This window comes from Monodon monoceros, unplaced genomic scaffold (assembly GCF_005190385.1).
Source record: "Monodon monoceros isolate NGI ecotype Baffin Bay Population unplaced genomic scaffold, NGI_Narwhal_1 Super_Scaffold_6, whole genome shotgun sequence".
Taxonomy (NCBI): Eukaryota; Metazoa; Chordata; class Mammalia; order Artiodactyla; family Monodontidae; genus Monodon; species Monodon monoceros.
Genome location: NW_021703783.1, coordinates 80,968,532 through 80,991,609, shown reverse-complemented (window position 1 = coordinate 80,991,609; position 23,078 = coordinate 80,968,532). Strand labels below are relative to the sequence as shown.

Sequence of the window (23,078 nt, the reverse complement as noted above, 5' to 3'; positions counted from 1 at the left end):
CTGGGTACTGGATTCAACTCTGTTGTTCCAAAATGTATCTTTGGTTTTGTTGAGCAGAGCAAAGAGCTGAGTACCTTGACCATATCATATTGTGTTCCCTGTTCCCCCCATCAACCTCCAAACTCATGATAAAATTGCTTTTCCTGATTTTCAAGTTGATGTGATGCCATCTGCCTGTACTGAAGAAAGAGCCCTGTGAAATTCATTTTTGTGTCTCCCATTAGGTTGCTACTGAGAACACTGATTATTTAATTACATCATACACTGACCTCTTTATGAAGCCTCTCAAGAGAAATTTCTTTCTGGTCTTAATATTAGGAATAACAGTGCTTCGCTTGGGTAACTGGTTTGGTTTTGCTTTATGAACACTGTAAATGATGTAACTAAGTTTCCTTTTCTGACTGCCTGCTGAAAACTTAGAGCCAAATTTGTGGTCCACCCAGAGTAAATGAGTAGGATTATATAAGCATTTTGCATACGTTTCATTCCTGGTTCTTCTATTACTAATTCCTTGGTGTATTTTATGGAGTCTTTTAAGCCACCTTAAACCCTTTCTGGAACAATGTTGTGTATAAGCAGATAAATAAACTTTTAAAATGTGGATTTAAAAAGAAATAAGACCCATATCAGAAATCAATTGGATATTTATATATCAATTAGAACAAAATTATATAACAATTTGAAAAAAATAGAGACAAAATATAAGTTATTTATAAATAAATCTAATAAAAGTGCAAACTCTACACAGAGAAAAAAAATTAACTTTATTGAATTATATTAAAGAAGTTCTAAATAAATGGAAAATATGCTACGTTCAAGAATCGGAAGACTTAGTTCTCTCCAAATTGATGTATAGATTTATTGCCATTCCAATTAAAATCCAGTAGGTTGTTTTGTTTTGTTTTTTTTCCTGGAACTTGGAAAAGTGATTCTAAAATTCACTAGAAAAGCAAAAGTTCAAGAATACACAGGATACTCCTGAAGAAAAAATAAGGTGTGACTTGCCCTCTTAGATGCCAAACCTTTAATAAAGCTGGAATGATGAAAACTGACTTTGGCACAGGAATAGGCAAACTGACCAGTGGAACAGGCTAGGGAAGCAGACTCAAGAACATACAGAAACATGACAGATGACGTAGCTGTTAAAGGGAAAGCATGCACTATTCAATAAACTGGTTTCCACAGTGAGGGGCGGGGGGGGGGGGGGGGGAGTAATTGGACCCTACCTGTCACCAGGCACAAAACTAAATTCTAGATGAACAAAGGCTTAAAAATGAAAAATAAAACCTTAAAACTTTTGTATTTTTATGACTTCAGGATAAAAATAAATTCATTTAAAAAGATACAGAAAGCAGTCATAAATATTAACACCACTCCCATATATAAAGAGCTACAAATCAATAAGAAACACATAACCCAATTGAAAAATGAGCCAGAAACCCAAATAGATATTTTAAGGAAAAGGAAATGCAAATGGCCAATAAGCATAACAAGAGCTTAATCTTATGAGTGATTGGAGAAATACAAAAGCAGACCCTAAAGAAATATCATTTTACACCCACTAGAATGGCAAAATTAAGAAATCTGACTATACCAAGTGATGATGAGTGCATTGAACAATGGGAACTCACTGTTGGTGGGAGTATAAATTTGAAACCAATTTGGCTTTTACATCATCTAGCCTATGACCGAGAAACTTCACACCCAGATACTCTGTAAAAACTTTAGCATATATGCAGGAGATTAGACTATTCATAGGATCATTGTTTATACAGGCTGTAATCTGAAAATAACCCACATGTCCACAGACAAGAAAATAAATGAATAAATGGTGGAATAGAGGCACAATGGGATATTTTGCAGCATTGAAAATGAAAGAACTATGGCTACATGTAATCTACATTCTCTTAGTGACATAATGTTAAGTTTGAAAAGCGAATGACAGAATACTACATAGAATATGGTACAACTTTCTATACTACCCAAACACAAACAGAACTAAGCAGAGTTGTTTCAGGGCACATACATGCGGTAACAAAACTTAGAAAATGGGAGGATCCAATGATTAACACAAAATTCAAGATAATTTTTTAAAAAAATCTCTGAGTAGAGAATGAGGGGATGGGAGGGAAAGGACTCCCTGAGGAGATGCAATAGGCTCTAGTAAAACTGTACTTCACAAATTAAGTTGTGTGTTCTTTATATTCTTTTGCAACATTATTATTAAAATATTGTGAAAATTTTAAACTTAAATTACAAAAAGAAACTGGAAAGTGCCTCGTTTCCGGTGTTCTAGCCATAGATGCCGCCCGCAAGGTGCTCTGGGTCAGCACTCTCGTTGGGCGTGGCGTCCGAGGGAGCGGAGGCCCCCCAGGGTCGCCGCACGCATGTGCCCTCCTGCCAGCCAATCAGAGACGCTCCCGGACGAGGCGAGGCCGGCTTTTCTTCCGCGAGAATTCTGACCTGCTTCAGAATAGCTTCGAGGCTGTGAAGAGGTGAAGTCTGAGGGGTTGGGGCAGGGGAGGCGGGAGCGGCGGGGACTCCTGTACTGAGGCGTATAACTGTGGTCGTCGGCCATTGGGGTGTTTTTCAGGTGTGAGGAGGGGAGCGTTTGTCCCGCGCGGGAATGTGAGCCAGGGGTTATTCTTGACCTGTGAGGTAAATCTTACCCGCTGGGTCTCCCTGGGGCCCCTGACAGGAATTTGAAGGCAGTACAGCTCCCTGCGCGCAGGGCCGTGAGTGGGCGGAAAGGCGCTAGCTGCGCTGCCTCGGGACTGGACGCGACGCTGGGCGGGTGGACAGGTTGACAGCAGGCGAGGAGGGTGGGCCCTCGTCAGCGGGCCCACACCCCGCAGAAACCATTTAGATGAAGCCAGGTCTCCCCTTCACTGGTCCTCGAGGCCTGGGTCGTGGAAATCTTACGGGACGTTATTTTCTGCGGCCCAGGACGCAGAACGTTTTATGTTGTATTTCTGTTGCTGGCAACTTCTTTGGGGCGGGCTCGTGATCCATCCTGTCAGTAATTACGATTTTCACATTGTGACTGAAATCAGCTGGATCTAGATTTGCCCCGATTTAGCCAGAACCTGGCCGGGCTAGGATTCCGCCGCCCTCCCAGTCCTCAGAGGCGAACCACCGCCGGTGTCAGGGGCGGCGCAGTCATTATCTTCTTCTGTTAACTTTTGGTCCAACAGAATAAATGAAGAGACTCCTAAAGTGGTATTCAACTAAAATCATCTTTATTTGATATCTCTCATTTTGAAATTTGCCAGTTTATTTAAGTGGTGTCTTTGGATTCAGCAGGTTTGATTTTTTTTTTTTTTTTTTAATCAGAAAACATCGAAAAATGGTGCCCTCTGGAAGAAAACATACCGGGAAATCTGGGAAGACATTCATGGAGGATCAGGTTATAAGAGCCTGTGACTTTGAGAAAGCAGATAAAAAACATCTGATTGGTTCAGAGGATGTCATCGAAGGTACCGTATAGCTAATGTTGGGCAGTGACCATGTCCTGCATTTATTTTCATGTACTTCATGTTTCTTATTTGGACTTAGTGAAGCTCCTATAGCATCTTTCGCCTGATGTCTGATAAACAGTACATAGATTATTATGACATTAACACAGGAAGACTTGCAAAATTGTTCCCATAAAATGGTCTTGGATCCTGATTTAATTCCATCTAACCTGCAGAGAAAGTAGTGCATTTATATGTGTGTTTTAAAAACTTGTCTTGGCACAAAGCCTCAAAAAACCTCGAAATTAAGATATTACTCCATTTAAAAATTACCAAAATAGCATACTTAATTTCAACTTTTTCTTTTTTTATTGTCAATTCAGGGAAGACTCCAGCACTTGATAAACATGGGAAGAAAAGGACTTCTGCAGGAAAAGTTGAAGACGTGGGGTAATATGCTTAAACAATTTTCACCTCTTAGGCTTTAAGAAAAGTCTGTTTGGTTGTCCAATGAGTATTGCATGTAAAATACTGGGCGTGTGATATTTCTTCCAAAACAAGAATGATATTTTATGGATCCTTAATTAAAAGTTTTTTGATGTATTTTTTTTCACAGGGGTGAAGTACAGAATATGCTGGAAAGATTTGGAGGTATGTTGTAGGAGATATTTGTATTCAAAATTGTTTTAAACCATATAATTTATATAATAATCAGTGGAATATAAGACTGTTATTTAATGCTTTGTTCTCATATGTAAGATTTTGCACAAGTATATGTGGTTCGGCTTCATAGATTTCCTTACTAACTTTTTCCAGTTGTTGACGTGAAAAGAGATGGTGCTAACGATGGTGAGTTAAGAATGGTCCTGTTACTTTATAGGTGTGTGAGTTTAATGGACTATGAAATTTTAGAGCAAAAATGGATGGGAAAAGTGTCTATCCCTCTGTTTGGACTTTCGTGGACTAAGTGATACAAACACACGCACATATCTGTATATGTCAGTTTTTCATTTTCTCAATTTAGTTATTTTCTATGGCATTCCTGTGTTCTTTAGGAAGGGCAGTGTAAATTTAAGCCTTTAAAATAACTTTATTTTTATTTTTACATTATTAAATTATGTAGTTGAGAATTAAAGACCACCTTGCTAGTAAGCAAGAGATCAGATAAAAAGTTCATAAACTTTAAATTGTATGTCAAATATCAGTTACATTAACTGTGTTAGGGGATAGTATTCTTATAAAAGAGTCAATATTTGGCTCCTCTCTAGTGTTATTCATATAATCAAGTCTTTTTTGAAAGCTTTGCCCTATTTGGTAGTAACAAAATGCTTGTTTTATAATCTGTCTTATAAATTTATTATTATAGATGGATATTGGAAATACAAAACGTTTATGTAATAGTGTAGGTCACCTCATCATGATTACTGAAAAGTAACTATTGATGGTAGATCCATATGCACGTGCCTAGCAAAGGATTACCTGAAGTATTAAAAAGTTTATGAAACGCAGTACTTATATTATTGGTAAAATGTCCCATAAAAATGTATTTAAAAGGGTTCTTTTTTCTTTTTCTTTTCTTTTTGGCTGTGTTGGGTCCTCGTTGCAGCACGCGGGCTTCTCACTGCGGTGGCCTCTCCCGCCGCGGAGCACGGGCTCCAGGCGCATGGGCTTAGCAGCTGTGGCTCGCGGGCTCCAGAGAGCAGGCTCAGGAGTTGTGGTGCACTGGCCCAGGTGCTCCACGGCATGTGGGATCCCCCCAGACCAGGGCTTGAACCCGTGTCCCCCGCACCGGCAGGCGGACTCCCAACCACTGCGCCACCAGGGAAGCCCTAAAAGGATTCTTGAATGAATTTATTTAGATATTTACTTAAAATAAGATTTTCCTATGCTTGGTTGGTCTTTGTCTCTTTTAGTAAAAATATTTTTTAAAGTATCAACTGACTATATTTTAAAAAAGTATTTTCTTTAACTATTTTTATTCTTTTTAGACTCTTTTGAAATAGTTTTGCGTTTCATATAATGAGTTCTAAATTTAGCCTTTATTAGTGTTTTCTTATGAAGAAATTAAAGTCTGTCCTTCAGACCCTTTCTTTCAGTTATTAGCTCTTTTTAATCACCTCTAAATTAAAAAATTATCTCTAGTTAGGAAAATCAGAATTGGGATACCAATAACTAAAAGTTTTCTCAGAAAAAAAAAGCAAGGAAATAATCTTGCTTTTTGATATTATGTGTATTTTTAAAGATCTTTTCAAAACTCTTGAACCAGCTTTATGCATGTTTATTTGAATACGTGGGAACAAAGTAACTTTCTTCCACATTAAATTTAATGAATATTTATTTTCAATATAGCTGATATTAACAAGGCTCTTCTTGCCAAGAGAAAAAGACTAGAAATGTATACCAAGGCTTCTCTCAAAACCAGTAACCAGAAAATTGAAAACGTTTGGAAAACCCAACAAGAGCAAAGGTAAGGATGTTGTTTTTTTCACTGCCACAACATTTGCATCATTTCTTAGTATTCATTGGTGCAAATTATGAGAAGTACTATCATCTTCTACTTATTGGGATCTCTAGTAAAAAAGTATATTTGGCTTGATTTTCCTCTAAGTCCTTTAGTCCTATAACTTCATTCCTTCACAGACTTGAGATATATTTCCTAGAAATCAATAAAGATGTCCTTTTTCCCCTTTTAAATAATGTTTGAGGGTTTTTTTAACAATAAAGGTAATTTATATTCATTCTAAAAATACACTAGCTGAATAAAAAGTAAATGTCATATAAACCATTAGTCTTATGATAGTTAACTGTTTAACAGTGTAGAAAAAGATCAACCTTATGTATTATAATTTGTATATTTTAGCTGAATTAACTATTCTTTTGTACAAAATCATTGTACCAAAATGAGGAAAAATTAAGTGAAATATTTCTATTTGGAAATCTTATATGATAAATATAATAACTTCAGTGAATCTATTTATCATATCACAACCTATATTCAGTAGGAGAAAATGAAAAATAAATTGCTTGGAGATAAAATGGACTTTTCTGGAAAATGTATATGTACAATAAAACTCCCTTAGTTTTCAAGAGCTTAAAGTACATGAGAGGGTTTTTCTGTTAGTTGGTTAGGAAAATAAATACTTCTGAATCATCATAAATCATAACTTTACTTCTTGGCTTCACATCTGAAAATTTGATATTCTTTTTTATTATAGTATAATTAGTCAAATCAGTTTTGTCTTGAAAGTCTTTCCATATTGATGTGAAATATGACAATATTCATTATGTTTTACAGGCAGAAGCTTAACCAAGAATATTCTCAGCAGTTTCTGACTTTGTTCCAGCAGTGGGATATAGATGTGCAGAAAGCTGATGAACAAGAAGAAAAACTAACTGTTAGTATTATGCTTAGCTTTATAGCTTTATAATTAATCTACTATTACCAAGTGTCAAGTAGGAAGGGAGAGGCCGGCCTTGCAGTACATCCATGGACCTTAGCCAGGTTCCATTGCCCATTGCTGGCTATGAGTTTGGTTCTGCTGAATGCAGAAGTACAGGCACATACCATACTCATAAAAGCTGTTGGTCTTTGCTTCGTAACATATTGTTAATATCAAGTTTGCTATTATTAATACTATGCAGAGGTTATAGTTTTTGGTAATGACAAAATCTAGGGTATGCGTATGTAAGTGGATGGCTAAAGTAGGGTGAAGAACAAAAATCATTGGTGGAAAACAGGCCAAGAAACTGAAAGACCAGCAATATTGTAAGGATCATCTGTGTTGACATTGAAAGCACCAAGAATTAAAATATGTTTTGAGTACTGTTGAGATTTCCTACTCAATGACCGGTAGGGTTATTATATTATTGTATATAAGTGGTGAACACAAATTATCTAAACTCAGTCATAGTAAATGCTAAAATCTTAAAAATATTGATTTAAAAACTATTCCTTTTAAGTGTAATGTAGAATTAATTTTTGCTAAATTTTACCCAAATTGTTATTTCATAATTTTTTCTTTTACATTTGTAGAATATGTTTCGACAGCAACAGAAAGTTTTTCAACAGTCTAGAATTGTTCAGAACCAGAGACTGAAAACAATTAAACAATTATATGAGCAGTTCATAAAGGTTTGTTGTATTTGGTAACATAATACATTCTTATAAAATATAATTCATTTGTGGAAGTAGAAGATAAATTTTTTCTCAGTTTAAGGGAAGAACATTTTGCTTATACATTTTAAATTCTTAACAGTTTTCCATTTTGAATGCATTGTTTTCGATTTAATTTAAGTGCTAAATGCTATCACTAAGTATTACCACTTGGTGTAGGAACTTTAGTACTATATTTGACTCCTCCATCTCTCTTATTCTTCACATCCACTGCTACTGCCCTAGTTCAGAACCTCATTATTCTTTGCTTATACTATGAAAACTCTTAACTGATTTCTGTTTTCCAACCCATCCTTCGTGGGTCTGCCATATTTTCTTTCTATGACATTACCTTTTCCCTCCTGAAAAACTGTCAGTAGCTTCTCATTCTACATTCTTAGGTATTCAAGATTCACCCCCCAAAAATATGATTCTTTTTTTAATGCTCCAATTACTACATTCATCCATTACTTCCACCCCCTCCACATAACGGCTTTCTCTGAACTCACTCACTTTGCACTTTCATGCTTTTGTTTATGCTCTTGCCCTAGAACACTTTTAACCCCTTTTCCTAACCTTCCTTTCAGTCTTATTCTTTTGCCAACTAAATTGGAATTAAGTCCCCATTTTCTACTATATAGCTACAGGAAGTTTTGCTTCTATTCCTTTTATAAAATTTTGTGTTATTTTTGTTTGTTTCTTCCAGTGAGAAGGTACACTACTATTGTACCTCCTTTAATAATATTTGATTTACGTCTGACATTTTCTATTCCTTCAGTGGATATTTTGGTTTTCATGTATTAGAATATTTTTATTTGAGATAAATAATGTGCATTGTTGGATATTAAAAAGTTCCTGCTTTTGAAAATTAATTGTATAAGTTTTGAACCCGAGATGAAAAGTGGTGGTTTGTAACTGAACTAGCCTTTTGTGTTTTAGAGTATGGAGGACTTGGAGAAGAATCACGATTATCTACTTACTGGTGCACAAAATGAACTTAGAAAAGAAATGGCTATGTTGCAAAAAAAAATTATGATGGAAACGGTAAGTTATTATATTTAAAATTGAAAAAATAAGGATTATTGTAAGCATTGAAATATTTTATTTGCTGAAATATGTATAACACTTATCTAAAAATTAAACAAATGTTTAATATCTCCTTTCATTTGACAGCAGCAGCAAGAGATGGCAAATGTTCGAAAGTCTCTTCAGTCCATGTTATTCTGAAGACTCTTTGAAGGAATAACTTGAACCTAAGTAATATGATACAATTATAACATTAGCTAAGAGGCATGTAAGTTTTTAGAGTGGTTGAAAATTCTGGTTTAAAATATTACATCATATTAATCATTAGCTTAAGTGCAAGACCCTTCTTCACCTCCAAATAAAATAATGAAGTTATGTGAGTAGCAGCAATTCCTGAATTATATGTACCACTGTGCTTTCAGCTCTTTAATACTAATAGTGATTTTTTCTAACATTTGTCAATTAACTCTTAGCAATAAATATGATTTAATTTCAAGTTTTGGCTTCAGTGTATTTGTATCACTTCCAAAAGGTAGAAAGCACAGGTATAGATGGTTAATTAATTTTGTTCTTAAGAAAAAAACCCACAAAATCTGTTTTATACGTACACCCTTCCATGCATATTCATTAAGTTACACTACCAATTCTAATGAAAATAAGATTTCAAAAGAAAATACATTCTATTGACTTACAAAATTTATTAAACGCAACTTAAGTTTCCGTTCTGGAATAAATTAACTGCTAAAAACCATTAACACAACTGAACAAGATATATAAATAATCCATTTTAAGACATGGATTTGTGAATGTCATTTCCACAACATCAAAATGCCATTTAATTTGGCTCAGTCCACAATTAAATGACACATGCCCTTAGTAATGATTAAGAGCATATCATTAACATACCTAATTACTTATGGTTTAAGTATTTCACATCTGTCTTTAACTATAAATTACACAGAATGTCTTATTTTTCAGTTTTAATATTCAGTAAATATATGGATGTTTTTACATTCACTTCCAAATTTGAACAGTTAATTCCTATATCCTGTATTTTAAAATGTGCATTTTTTAACATAGAAAAACATATGAAACTCTTGATTTAATAAATATTAAATTGTTTCAGCATTTGTTTGAAATATTTGAGTTAAACTTACTATTTTTTGCTGAAACTACTTTCACTGAATCATTCAAAAACAAAAAATATGCCCAAAAGACGGAGAAAGGAGTGACTTTGTCCTGTTTTTCCATATTTTAAATTCTAATTTTTGCTGCATAACCCACACTTATCTTAGTTTTAGGTCTTCCAAGTTTTTAAAAATGAATCCATACTAATTCTCTTTTTCTAACTGCTAACTTATGTAGGAAGAAATTAGTCCTCCACCATTAACAAATATCTGACATTAAGGGGACAGTTTACTTCCTAAATTTTTGCATTTTGTAAAGCCTTTTAAGCCAAAGTACATGCTGGAATGTAAATTTTAAGTATTATAAAATTTAAGTTTTAAGTACTATTCAAATTAAGAAGGTCCTTATTGAATTTACCAGTTGTTTCAGAGGCAAAATAAGTCCTCCAGAGTATTGTCTGTGTACTTAATTCACATAAATATATATTTTTTCCTTTTTTAAAAAAAATATTTATTTGTCTGCACCAGGTCTCAGTTGTGGCATGTGGGATCTAGTTCCCTGACCAGGGATCGAACCCGGGCCCCCCACATTGGGAGCATGTAGTTGTAGCCACTAGACCACCAGGGAAGTCCCTATTTTTTCCTTTTAAGGAATATCAACTTTCACTCTTTTTCAGTATGCCTTTTTCTTGCATATTAAGATATAGTACATGTTCATTACTCCTTTTTTTAAAAAAAATATTTCACCATATGGCTTATGGTCTACAGAACTGTTGGATAAAATTACAAACAGGTAAGATGGGAGTCCGAGGATTTGGATCACCAAAGACCCATGTGATAGTTCTATTATTCATAATGAGCAAGGTAAACACTTTTAAGTGAGAGTGGAAAGATGAGAATCAGTACATAATGTAGTTAGTTGTTGAATAACAGATACTTATTTTATCCCCATTTTACCTCAAATGAGTAAAAGTGTACTTGAAGTAGCTTTAGCTGATATTCTAAAGGGAAGATAGTTTTGCTATGTTTTCATAAATTACTAATTTTCTTACATGTCAATTGTGCTTTGGCTATTGTTTTGTTTTTCACAAAGGGAAATGTTTAATGTCTTCTTTTTTTGTGACAGTGAAGTTTAAACTCAGAATATCAAGGAACAAGTTGCCCTCACTGTAAAGATTCATTTGTTTTTCTGAACTGGTAAGATAAATTCCTCTTACTGACTACAAATTACAGAAGTTGGTATACTAAAGCAAGTATTTTGTTTTATACAATAGTAATTAATGTACCTTTTTTGAAAATGGCTAATAAAAATACCTATAACATCATTTGACTCAATAATTACACTATTACAATTCATGCACTTATGCAATATTATGAACGCACTTGTCAATTTTTAGCGAAGTAAGCATCACCCTCAAGATGGCTAAAATCCTTTAAGTCCTGAATTTTTATGTAATCCTTTGGCAGAGAAAACCCCAATTGTCTGATAAGGATTTCTGAGACAAAGAGATTGCTCTTTAGAATTATAGTGGTTCACTTTCTTATACTCAGAAAATTGAAATTTCTTTCTTCGGTTTTGTTTCTAATTAATTTACAGATTGTATTACTCTGATAATACCTTGATAAAAAATGTTGCTACACAACGAGGGCTTTGCCACTGAAACAGACATAATGGAATCTACAGGACTTAATGTTTATATTAAAATATAACCTTATTTGATAGTATACTAGCCTCCTGAAAGAGGGGATTCCCTTCACTCCTAGGTTCCCCTAACTGCTTCTCCTCTTTTCCTTGGGCTATTAGTCAATAATGCTTGTGAACCTGTTCAGGTGCTTGATGACATGAAGTCTTGAAGATACTTAGATGAAGGTGTCTTGAAATTTGCAGGCACAAAGCACTAAAGTACCTCATCATATCAAATGAAGAAATGACCTTTAGAAGCAAAAAAGAAAATATAAAATGGATTATGGTCTATCTTTTCTAAAGCAGCAGCTATTTTTCTGTCCCCTCACCCCCTAAACTCAAACCTTAACCAAAAATTCTTCACCGAAAATATTACATTTTATAGTTCATATTTGGACCTCACTGTAGTCCTCTAGAATATGCAGGGTATTTCACAGTTACAGAAACTGAGGCTCAGAGTGGTAAAAGGTATAAATTACAAAAGCTGGAAAACAACAGAACTCAAGTCTTCTGACTCCATATCCTTTCAATTTTCTACTGTGCAACAAAGCCTAAAATTTTCTACTAGAAGGGGCTATCAGTCATTATAATGAAATCACTTCACCATATACTTTTCTTATTCCTTTGAGAGTAGCTGTAAGAAAGTAAAGGCCTGGAAGAGACATCATAGTTGAGGGAAGGCATATACAAAATTGTGTTCTTTACAAAATTAAGCAGGGAGGCACACTATTTAAGAACTTTCCCAGAGGCTGGGGGGAAATGCTTCCTTTTAGAAAAAGGAGCCTCACAGCTCTGCCGGTGGAGAGGGAATTCTCACCAATGGGGGGAAAAAAATCTCCTTATCATTTACTTGAAAAACTCCGTCTGACTCTTTTCTCTCTGAAGCAAGAACCTTTTCCCTAAGGATGCCAAAGGGCACAATACGCTTATTTTGGTACACATAGTGTTTTTTTGTTTGTTTTTAATTGTGGTCCACAAAGTGTTTTAAAGAAAAATTGAATTCGACTTTCTCACCATAATCTCCACCACTGATGTAAAACCAGGCCAACTCACTCATTACAAATGAGGTGCTCAAATTTTAATTCTGTTAATTCCATTTGGTAATACTTCACGTTCACTAAAAGAAACCCTACATTGAATTTTCAGATATTTTGAAAAATCACCACCTATTTCTTACATTTAGATTGTTTTGGAGCCCTAATAATATTTATAGTGGATACCAAATTAAAAGAAATTATTCTGATTTTCAGATATTTTTTAGAATATTGCCTGAGAAACTTTCAAGGACTAAGATTTACATCTCACCACTATTTGAAGAATGGAAGACTTCTGAATGGATATTAAGTTATTAACTTACTCTAAAAAAAAGTATAATACTATAGAACCTAGTATAAAGGATGATCAGATGTACCCCAGGGGTCCATGCACAGAACAGACAGGCTTTGTTTTAATACCTCTATCTAACAAATAGTGTGAGATCATTTAAATTATCAAAAGGTTCAGTGTTTCTTTTAGCTCACTTTAATATTAGTTTTTGTATATCACTAACAATTTGGTGAAGTCCAGTGAGGTCTGGAGGTAGCAAAATTGTCCAGAACTACCATTAATTGAAGACCAACCATAAAGATAATGTCTTAGTAAAATAAAAAATTTAGTAATGCCTCCTTTATCCACTTGTGTGATTAAAATGTTACCAACAATGATTTTCTTTTCCTCAGATGGCTAAAGCTTCTCTCTTATGCACCATAATTCTATTTTATAATCATTTTGAACAGAAATTAATATATGTATTATCCAAATCACTTTTTAAGCAGGATGCAATTAATGAGAATTTAATTTGCTTGATAAGAGGCATCATTATTAATATAAATTTTGCACTATCCTCAAGGGCCATACAGATACGTAGCATTGCTTACTTCTAGCATAAAATGGTCCCAGAACCTTGTACTGGGTAGTACTGTCTGTTCTGTTTTGTTTTGTTTCCTCAGTATTAGCTGACAGTTCTTGATACAATAGTGCCCACCTCTGCTAACACCAACTACATTTAATTTACCTGTTATCTGCTATAAGCTCATAATAATTCTAACAAGCTGGATTAAATATGTCAGACAGTAATACATGTCTGTAGTCCTTTGCCAGAGAGTTGAAGTGATTTTTGACATCTTAGTACTGTTTTTTTGGTACTATTCTTTTAAGGTACACAGTTGTGTTTTTAAGGATTTAGGTTGTTGGAACCCTGATCTCCAGATATGTGGGCCATTTTCAAACACAATATAAAGCAAGCTTTAAAGAAGTAATTTTAAATGTTCAGAAACAGTTACTGTATAGATTAGAAAGTCAGGCTACCTGATATCTCACTGAAATGACTCATTTAAGCATAGTATTATCTGATATTTGTTAAAAATAAATAAAAATCTTACCAAAAAAGCACTTACCATTGCTATCCATAGAACAACATATTCATCTACAAAATTATTAAAGTACTGGTCTAAAAATAAAAGACCTGGGCCAAGAAAGACAGTGTCTTGAAGATACAGTTCACTTTTGGTCATGTGAGCTATCTATAAAAAAGTAAACAAAATAATTTCACCATTAAATTTTAAATGTTTTAGCTTTTAGTTTCAGGATAGAATTACCTAGAACTTTAATTTACTATTAAGACAAATAAGGATAAAGAGACCATTTATTTAATCTCACATTTGATATGGGAATACTGAATCTAAAATTTCTCAAATTCATGACTGGGTAGCTTATTAAAGTTTCTAATATTTAAATTCCTTGATATCAGAAAGTTATAATTGATAATCATTGCTAAACAAATAATTAAAAGAACTTACTATACTAAGGAGTCTGTCTCTGAATCTAACATTCATTTACAGTATTACTTGGAGCACAAAGAGCTAACTATTTATTGTGATGATAACACCATAAAAAACCTACCCATTGTATGAAATAGTTTCCAGCTTTGTGTTTGAGGAACAAGTACATATTTATACCATGAATCATAAATTAAAAGAATTTCTTACCACCAATTTCTGTGAGATTTTAGCAAAGACACATCCAAACATTAGGGTATAAAGACAAGGATGCTTTTCAAACAAATTAGTTGCTGACTTTTTATAGATCATTATTGCCAGTAAAATAATTATTCCTATGTGGAGTCCAGGTGACAAGACACTGGTACCCTAATGGATAAAGCAGAAAATCAGCACCAAATTTTAAAAATGCATTTATTACAATGCAAATATTTTCTAAGCATCTATTTTGTGTTAGGATCTAGAGACCTAGAGAAGAGTATGATAATGTATGGCCTAAAGGAGTATACAGACCTTAGCCATGCTTTTCAAACTTCCACAGAAACCTAGGGTTACACAGAGGTAATACAGTGCTTAGATGTTTGGTTCCAATTTTATATGAACACACATTTTAAACTAATAACCACTAAAAAAATAACATGATTTATCCCATACCAAATTTTACCATGCTGAAGGCCATCAACACTCCAGTTGCCAAGTTAACATATTTTTGTGCAGATATTGAAATAAAGCTTAACCTGCCACTTTTTCACAATCTTAATCACTGATTAGGAGGAGTTTAAATCTGCCCTGGTCTCTCTCTATACCAGTATCCCACCCCTGCCCCTGCCTTTTGCATTTAGACTACAAATGCCCTCTTACGTAACATTGTACAACCCGACCCATTACATTTTTATCTATGCAAATCAGGATGCTCTCAGCACTGCTTATCCTAAACAAAATATTGAAATAAATTTGATTTTAAGGCTTACTAAATATATAACCACCAATTTAAATGTATCCATTAAAGCAGGCTTATTCTTGTTTATTAAGTCTATATGTTATAAATTAGAACTTACTATAAAATTACATGAATAATATTATAAATATTACAAAATCATACCTTAATAAAACACTATACTATATAGTAATGTTATAAATATTTGGATTATTAAAACAGTGCTTTTACCTGTACTTTGGTTCTGTAAATTTTATTCAAGGAAATCTGCTGCTAAAAAAGTTGGAAAACCACCAGTTTAAGAGTTTGAAATCAACCACTCCTTAGACATAGTGTTTGATTTCTTGTCTTCCTTCAAACATTTAATGAATTATGTCTTAGTAAAATATTCTAAAGTGGACACTGATCATCACTAGATCTCATCATCTTTAGTGGAGCTCCTGTTCCTGCAAGTATTCTATTTTATCGTCCATGGTCAAGCAAAAAGTATTCTTAAGCATCTTATGCAGAATACTTTAACATTTCTAAAGCAATTCTGAGGTTAACTGACAAGACACCTCAAAACACAACAAATGAAAATTTCCAAATATATCAGAACTTATGTATCTAAGTGAGTTTAATACTTTGCCTTTGAATTATGTATATAAAATATATTCATAAAGATTGATAATTTATGAATTATGTGGATTCCTTTGAAATAGCCTTAAGAGCCAATTTATAAGTCATTTAAGAGAATGAGTCTTTTTTTAAACTAAAAATGCTATATTTCATGTTTTTACTCCTCTTATTTATTAGACCTAGCTTCAAATGACTTTGATTTTTCTCAAAATCAAACCCACCCTTAAAAGATAGAAATTTTGAACTACAGCACTGAAGAAATTAGAGAGAATGAACTATAGCTTAAAGGCATTCCAAGAATGTTTTGACAGAAGATGGCATCACTGGAATAAGTACTTATCTTCTTGTGATCAACTACCTTGAAGATGACAATATGTTTTTTTAAACACATGGATATTATGTTATATTTGTTAAAAAACAGGGCAGAATTCCTTTCTGCCTCTTTCCTGTGTAAAAGTATTGAAGAAGTTTTAAAAAACAAATATGAATAAATACAAAAGAATTATAGATGAGCAAAGTGTAAAGAACACAAATACAAGTTGTACCGACTCCAGAACTGAGGTTAAAATGTTTACCTTTTAGAATATTAGGATAGTTTTAAAAAATACATTTCAGTGAAATTTCAGTAAAATTTACATCATGACTAATAAATTGCCCCATATGTGAAACCATGACCTTTGGCAGCTTTCCTGACATTCAACCAGGAACTCATTCCGTCCTCCTCCTCCTCTCCTCTATCAGGGCCAGGCACAACGAGCAAGAAGACAAATGGCAACTCTTGATTATGACCAGTAATGAAAGAGCAGATGATTAAATCGAATGTCACGGAAGTCTACTCTGAGAAAGGCTGTAGAAGGAGGAAAGACTCTTTAACATCAGTCTAAACTGTTTTAAAAGTGCTTTTGTGTTATGTGCCGAAAAAGAATTCTTTTAAGATATTTAGTTTCCTTCCCTATTCTTGAACTTTGTCATATTTTTAGTATCTCTGTAGCTGGGTGAAAAGAAAATTGATCATAAAATTAATACTGAATGATGATGAAATTAATGTCTTACTGCTATAGTGGATCCATTCTTGCCAACACCACCATGGAGGATAACATGGAAATAATTTGAACAGGAAAATATTGCTCCACCTACTACTCCGAGAACTGGTAAGATCTTCAATTTTATTTCTAGAACAGGTATCTTTAAGGGTAGAGGAAAGAAACACATCATTAAGAAAATAGAATTTCTTTTCCTGTTAAAAAGTAAAGAAGCATTATGATACAGCCCTGTACAATAAGCTATTCTTTTTCTTATAATCAAACCTTAACTTCTGGAATGTAACCTGAAGTGGTAACTTTTCTTTTAATGGTTTTATCTCTTAAAGTGAAAAATCCAGGTAAGTCTATTTAAATAAGTGGGATGAAGTATTTCATCTCACAAGCCTTCATCTGACTTAAAGAAACATGAAAAAGGATAGTTCACTTGACTTTAGTACGTCTAAAAGGCAGCATCACAGGACAGTCAGACACCATGGTCTGCATCATGAAGGTGACAAACGTGTATGCATGCAAAAGTTTTGTGTAGTTAATATCCAGGATTAAATCTCTAGCAATATATATTTACCTGTTGGTCAATTGCTGTTCAAGAAAACTTCCAAAGGCAGCAAAGGATTTAAAAGACAGTAACAATGAATTGCCAAAAGCTGTAGGCTATTGTGTATTGAAAATATACTTTGAAATACTGCACCAAAATTTGTGGAAACTACAGATCAGCAATTAAAATTAGAAGATCTATATCTAAATTAAGTATTCTTATTGATGAGAATAAGTAGGTATGCTTTCTTCCTATGGTATTGCCAAAACACTGAATGAAATGATTTTAAAATTAAATTCTTCCCCAGTATAACCAAATCAGAATTCCAAATTTAAAACACCACATCTGACAATGACCAGAGTTGCCTAACTGCCTCTAAGTCCACATTCCCCTTCTAATGGGTACTGGCTGAACAGGTACCATGAAAGACACATCACATCCCTCTAGCATATTTTAGAGGCCTATGTATCCTTGATTCTATTATTTATTCTTACATGATAAGAAGGAATATGAATATCTCAGGGAATGTTCCTCTACTTAAAAATATGCTCAAAGTCTATTTCTGAGCCTAGTGATATGAACTGTGATTGGCAATTCTGAAACTAAATGCCACAGGGAAATCTCTTACAATTTTTGAAAAACAGACTTAATTTTTAAAGCAATTTTAGGTTCACAGCAAAACTGTACGGAAAGTACACAGAGTTCCCATATACTCCCTGCACTCATACACACATGCTTCCCCACTTATCAACATCCTCCACCAGAGTGATACAATCCATGTGTTACAATCCATGAACCTACACTGACACATCATTATCACCTAACGTCCATAGTATATATTAGGGTTCACTCTTGGTGTTGTACGTTCTATGACAATGCATAATGCATAAATGACAAATGCATAATGACAGGTGGACAGGTATCCACCATTATAGTATCACACAGAATAGTTTCACTGCCCTAAAAATCCCCTGGACTTTCTCCATTTATCCCTCCTTAACCCCATAACTTCTGGCAATAGCAGGTCTTTTCACTGTCTCCATCATTTTGCCTTTTCCAGAATATCGTATGATTGGAATCATACAAAATGGAGCCTTTGCAGAGTGGCTTCTTTCACTAAATAACATGCATTTACGTTTCCTCCGTGTCTTTTCATGGCTTGATAGCTCTTTCTTTTTAACACTGAATACAATTCCATTGCCTGGATGTACCATAGTTTATCCATTCACCCACTAGAGGACATCTACTGAAGGACTTGCTTCCAAGTTCTGGCAATTATGAATAAAGCTGCTATAAATACCTGTATTCAGGTTTTTGCAAAGGCATAATTTTTTTTTTTGGCTGTGCCATGCAGCTTGTGGGATTTTAGTTCCCTGACCAGGGATTGAACCTGGGCCCACGGCAGTGAAAGCACAGAGTCCTAACCGCTGGACTGCCAGGGAATTCCCTGCATAGACATAATTTTTAACTTATTTGGGTAAATACCAAGAAGCATAGTTGCTGGATGCTATGGTAAGAGTATGTTTATTTTTGTATCTCTTACTATTTTTACCAGGGTTATATAGCTTAGTGATTAAAAACAGAGTCTGGAATCAGCTCCAGTACTTACTTACTAGTTATGTGTCATTGGACAAATTACTTAATCATTCTAAGACTTATTTATAAAACACAAAAATGACAGTATCTATTTCACAGGGTTGTTCTGAGGGTCAGATGAAAACAGTGATAGTAAAATATTTAGGAACACAGTAAATGTTGAGTAAGTATTAGTTGTTGACTATTGATATTATCCTTATTACTATTCTTAACTCTCTGGGCATGAAGTTTTAGTCAGCCAATACTGTAAACTTAGGTTGTAGAGACAGAATAGTTTCTTCATAAATTTTCTGCCTATACAAAGCATGAATTTATAACAGTGGCCTCCTGAGAATCAGCTTTTATCAAAATACTGAGGTCTCCAACCACGCAGAAAATAAAAACACTCCTTAACATGGGAAACTTCACTATAGTAGGTTATAAAAAATGCAAATTAGCAACTTTACTTTCCTAATATTGAGGGACAAGTTTCAAACATAAAATATTTTACTGAATTTACGTTTTATGTATCTATTTTATGAGATAAGTTTTGGCCTGAAAAGGTAGTTCAACTAGTCTGTTTAATTTTATATTAGGGAAATGGGGTCGTTTTCTTTTATGTGGTAGTACATTCATGCATAGGGTAGTATATTCATGCTGTAATAAGGTATATAGAATAGTAAAATTATAAAATGAAGAAAAAAGGTTAAGAAATGGAATGACTATTAAATACAACTCCAAGGATTTCTGAAGAAAATTAACAATGCAATATTTTTCCTAAATATTTTTAAAGTACTTAAATATAAATTTAAATCCTCAGATTTACCGTATAGTCCCACATTGTTGCTCCTCCAAATGTAGACAACACAAAGATGATCACTAAAGCTACCTGAATTTCAGTTACATCCACTCTAAAGAGGAAAGATAAAGAACAGATGTTTGTAAATCAAATTCCTAAATATGAAGCTTAAATAACCTTATATTAAAATCAAAAGATGTAAAAATCTCTATAGGCTTAGTTTATTTTTACCTTTAGTTTCATCACTGAATTATCAATTAACTACACTGTTAAGTGAAAAAGCCTACAGAACAATGCACTTACATATAGGTAAAAAACTTGTATATCATATATAAAATTGCTAATAACAGTTATCACTGAGATTACAGAAGGCTTTTATCTTCTACTTTACATACTTCTACAAAGTTTGAATTTTTTAATAACAATCATGTATTACTCTTGTAATCAGGAAAAATTATGATAATATAAAAACAACCAGATGATTTAAGGCAAATTCTTAAACACTCTCAAGTCAATTTCATTTAAAAAGTAGGGAAAATTACAACAGTTTTTCTCATTATGTTACTAATAGTCATTATAGTTTTTTGGTTTCCACAGACATTTTCCCCCTATATATAAACAAACTTCTTTCAAAAACCCACTAAACCAACATCAGTCTCTAATCTGCATCCCCTGCAGCTATCAACTCCTCTGCTTTGCTCCAAAAACAGGCTGAGAAGTAGTCCACATTTGTAATTTCCTCCTCTCTTCATATTTGCTGCTTAATCCATTATAGTCCAGTTTTTGGCCCCATTCTATTAAAACTGTTTAAGGTAAACAGTGACTTTCAATTTGTTGAATGCAAGGGATACATTTCAGTTACTATCTCGCATAACTCCTCTCAATATTTAAAATGCTGATCACTCCCTTTTTCTTGAAATGCTTTGCTATGTTTTTATTGCCACGTTCTCTCGTGATTCTCCTAGCTTGCTGGAAGCTCTTCCCAGGCTCCTTCCTCCACATCTTAAATGCTACTGTTTCCAGAATTCCTCTTTTCTCTTTTTAGATTCTCTGAGTATTACATGTATACCTAAGACTACCATCTATATGCTAATGACCTCTAAATCCGTTTCTCCTAATCCACATCTTTTTTTTCCAAGCTCCAAATTTTTATATCTGTCTACCTACTTTGCATCTCCATTTGGATGCCCTGGAGTTTTTAGATGCTAGAGGAATACTTATTGTTCTGCAAATATAAGAAATGTAAGGAACAGATCCAGATATAGAAGAAAAGACTTCCCAACTGAGTTATTTTGGGGGCATTTAGAAGGAGAAGGTGAATGGAACATTAACGCATAAATAAAAGGAAAATAATAACATCCAGTATTTGTAAGATCAGTGCTGGGCAAACCAAGGCCTCCAGGCTGCATGGAGAAATAGTCAAGTTAGTTGAAAAAGGTAAATGTAATAATACAATGTACGGTATTTTGTGGAGAAAAAGGAGGAAAAGTAATAACATTTACTAAGATCAGTTATGAGTCTTATGAACTATAAATTATGCCTGTTTTTTCGGAAGGGGAAATTGAAATGATTTTTTCATGCCTGTATTGAAACAGGGGATATTACTACAGTAAAAAGACTCCAGAGCCAACATTCTTGCTACTACACCTATGATTTATTATTAGAATTGTGCACTCTTTTTCCAGTAACAGTGGTAGAATTACATTAAGTTGATCCATAATTTTTCCAGGATATGATTAGTGACCAGAAGCAACTAGAAAAGCTGACAGAAATTATAGAACTTTCTCTGAACTAAATGACACATACAGGGATTGAGCTAGGAACCTTGGTTTCACATATGCATCATTCACACCACAGATTTTAAATTAAACTGAAAGCTTCATTCTTCCTCTCTGCCTTTTAAGGATAAACTAAATAAATGACAATTTATTTTGGAAATTTTTATTTTTTCTCAGTAATTTTTTTCTTTACAATGAAGAATGTTGGTGTTCATGCATGTATGTTAAATGACAATTCTTGAGTCTGGAAAAAAGAAAGCTGAAAGAATATGGTAAAAAGGGTGGAATCACTAACAAAATCCTTAAATATCTGAAATATGAAGAGCCAGTTGAAGCTTGAAAGATATATTAGACAAATAAAAGAATAATCTGTATAACAATTTACAAACTTAGAGAACTCATTAGGGGGTCCAAGATTTTAAAAAGTAAATCCAAAGACATAAAAAATCCAAGAAAGATGGATACTGGGGATATGGTGTAGGTACATTCTCAAACTATTATAGAGAACAATCTACAACAGTGCTCTTCAAAGTGTGGTCTAGGGTTTGTTACAGTCTGCAATAAGTATAGAAATTGAGAGTAAGCATTTAGAAACTTTCATCATAGTTTGATAGAGTAATTTTGTATCTCTTGAATTGAATGAAATATTGGGGACTGCATTTTGTAAGTCTGTTTTTTAATTTTTTAATTGCATGTTATCTCTCCATGATGGATTTGGGGGGCGGGCGGGGTAGAAATTAGTTCTTTACCACAAATATGTGGAAAAATGGACATAATACCATATGGAAATTCTAAGGATTTTGAAAGAAGAGAAAATTAACACCGAGTCTAAATATTCACATGTAAATAACAAAGTACCACATAATACAAGTCAACATTGGACTTGGTTTAGATTTTTTAATTAAACTTTAAGGATTGTTTGCTATATTGAATTGCATGGAAGCAGACCCTTGATACATGGGAGCAAATATGCTATAAATAAGATATGCCTTATCTCACATGGCAAGCATTAATATAGGGACAGATTTTAACTGTTATCCTGTAAATTATTTCACTAACTATACTAAGGAAAATACTAATATATCACTGATTAACTTTAAAAAATCCTTAATTAAAAGTTGAAAATTATAGTTTGAGATAGTTATTAATGTTTTGTCATTTAAATTATCTTATTCAAGATAACAAATTCATATTTGTAATAAAATCTACATATTTTCAGGAGATAAAACATATAACAAAATATCTACAAGTAAAATAGAATAGTATTTCTTTTTCTGTTCTATGAAACAGTATAAAACAGTATTTTAATGTTCATAAGAAAAACAGAATAGTATTTAGTAACTCTCTTCCTTCTCTGTTTAATTTTTCTTCATACAGTTAGGAGAGGCACTCTGCCATGAACCCTGAGCATCCCTGCATGTTCCTGTGGGGTGTGCAAGGAATCCAAGATCCTGAGCACTCTTTACCCGGGCCATTTCTCAGGGCTGTGTATGCAGTGAGCAACCTTGAAGGATGAGGTTACATCTCCCTGC

General features: G+C 33.6%; 2 protein-coding genes across 2 annotated transcripts in view; one reads left to right on the top strand and one right to left on the bottom strand.

The window, feature by feature from the left end:
- Positions 1 to 2,302: 2,302 nt before the first annotated feature.
- SYCP3 (synaptonemal complex protein 3) lies at positions 2,303 to 8,835 on the top strand. Its single transcript, XM_029206137.1, is given in 10 exon segments — positions 2,303 to 2,365; positions 2,368 to 2,495; positions 3,334 to 3,476; positions 3,839 to 3,905; positions 4,072 to 4,106; positions 5,805 to 5,922; positions 6,751 to 6,850; positions 7,489 to 7,587; positions 8,548 to 8,652; positions 8,782 to 8,835. Coding segments are annotated over 10 exon segments (912 nt in total).
- CHPT1 (choline phosphotransferase 1) overlaps positions 8,694 to 23,078 on the bottom strand; it is a 35,012-nt gene continuing 20,627 nt past the window's right edge. Inside the window, exons 4-9 of the mRNA XM_029206136.1 lie at positions 19,796 to 19,880; positions 16,870 to 17,001; positions 14,472 to 14,630; positions 13,881 to 14,006; positions 11,584 to 11,694; positions 8,694 to 8,861 (exon numbers count right to left, since the gene is read on the bottom strand). Of these exons, the coding sequence (XP_029061969.1) occupies positions 8,817 to 8,861; positions 11,584 to 11,694; positions 13,881 to 14,006; positions 14,472 to 14,630; positions 16,870 to 17,001; positions 19,796 to 19,880 (658 nt within the window). The 3' untranslated portion in view covers positions 8,694 to 8,816. The remainder of the gene's footprint in view (positions 8,862 to 11,583; positions 11,695 to 13,880; positions 14,007 to 14,471; positions 14,631 to 16,869; positions 17,002 to 19,795; positions 19,881 to 23,078) is intronic.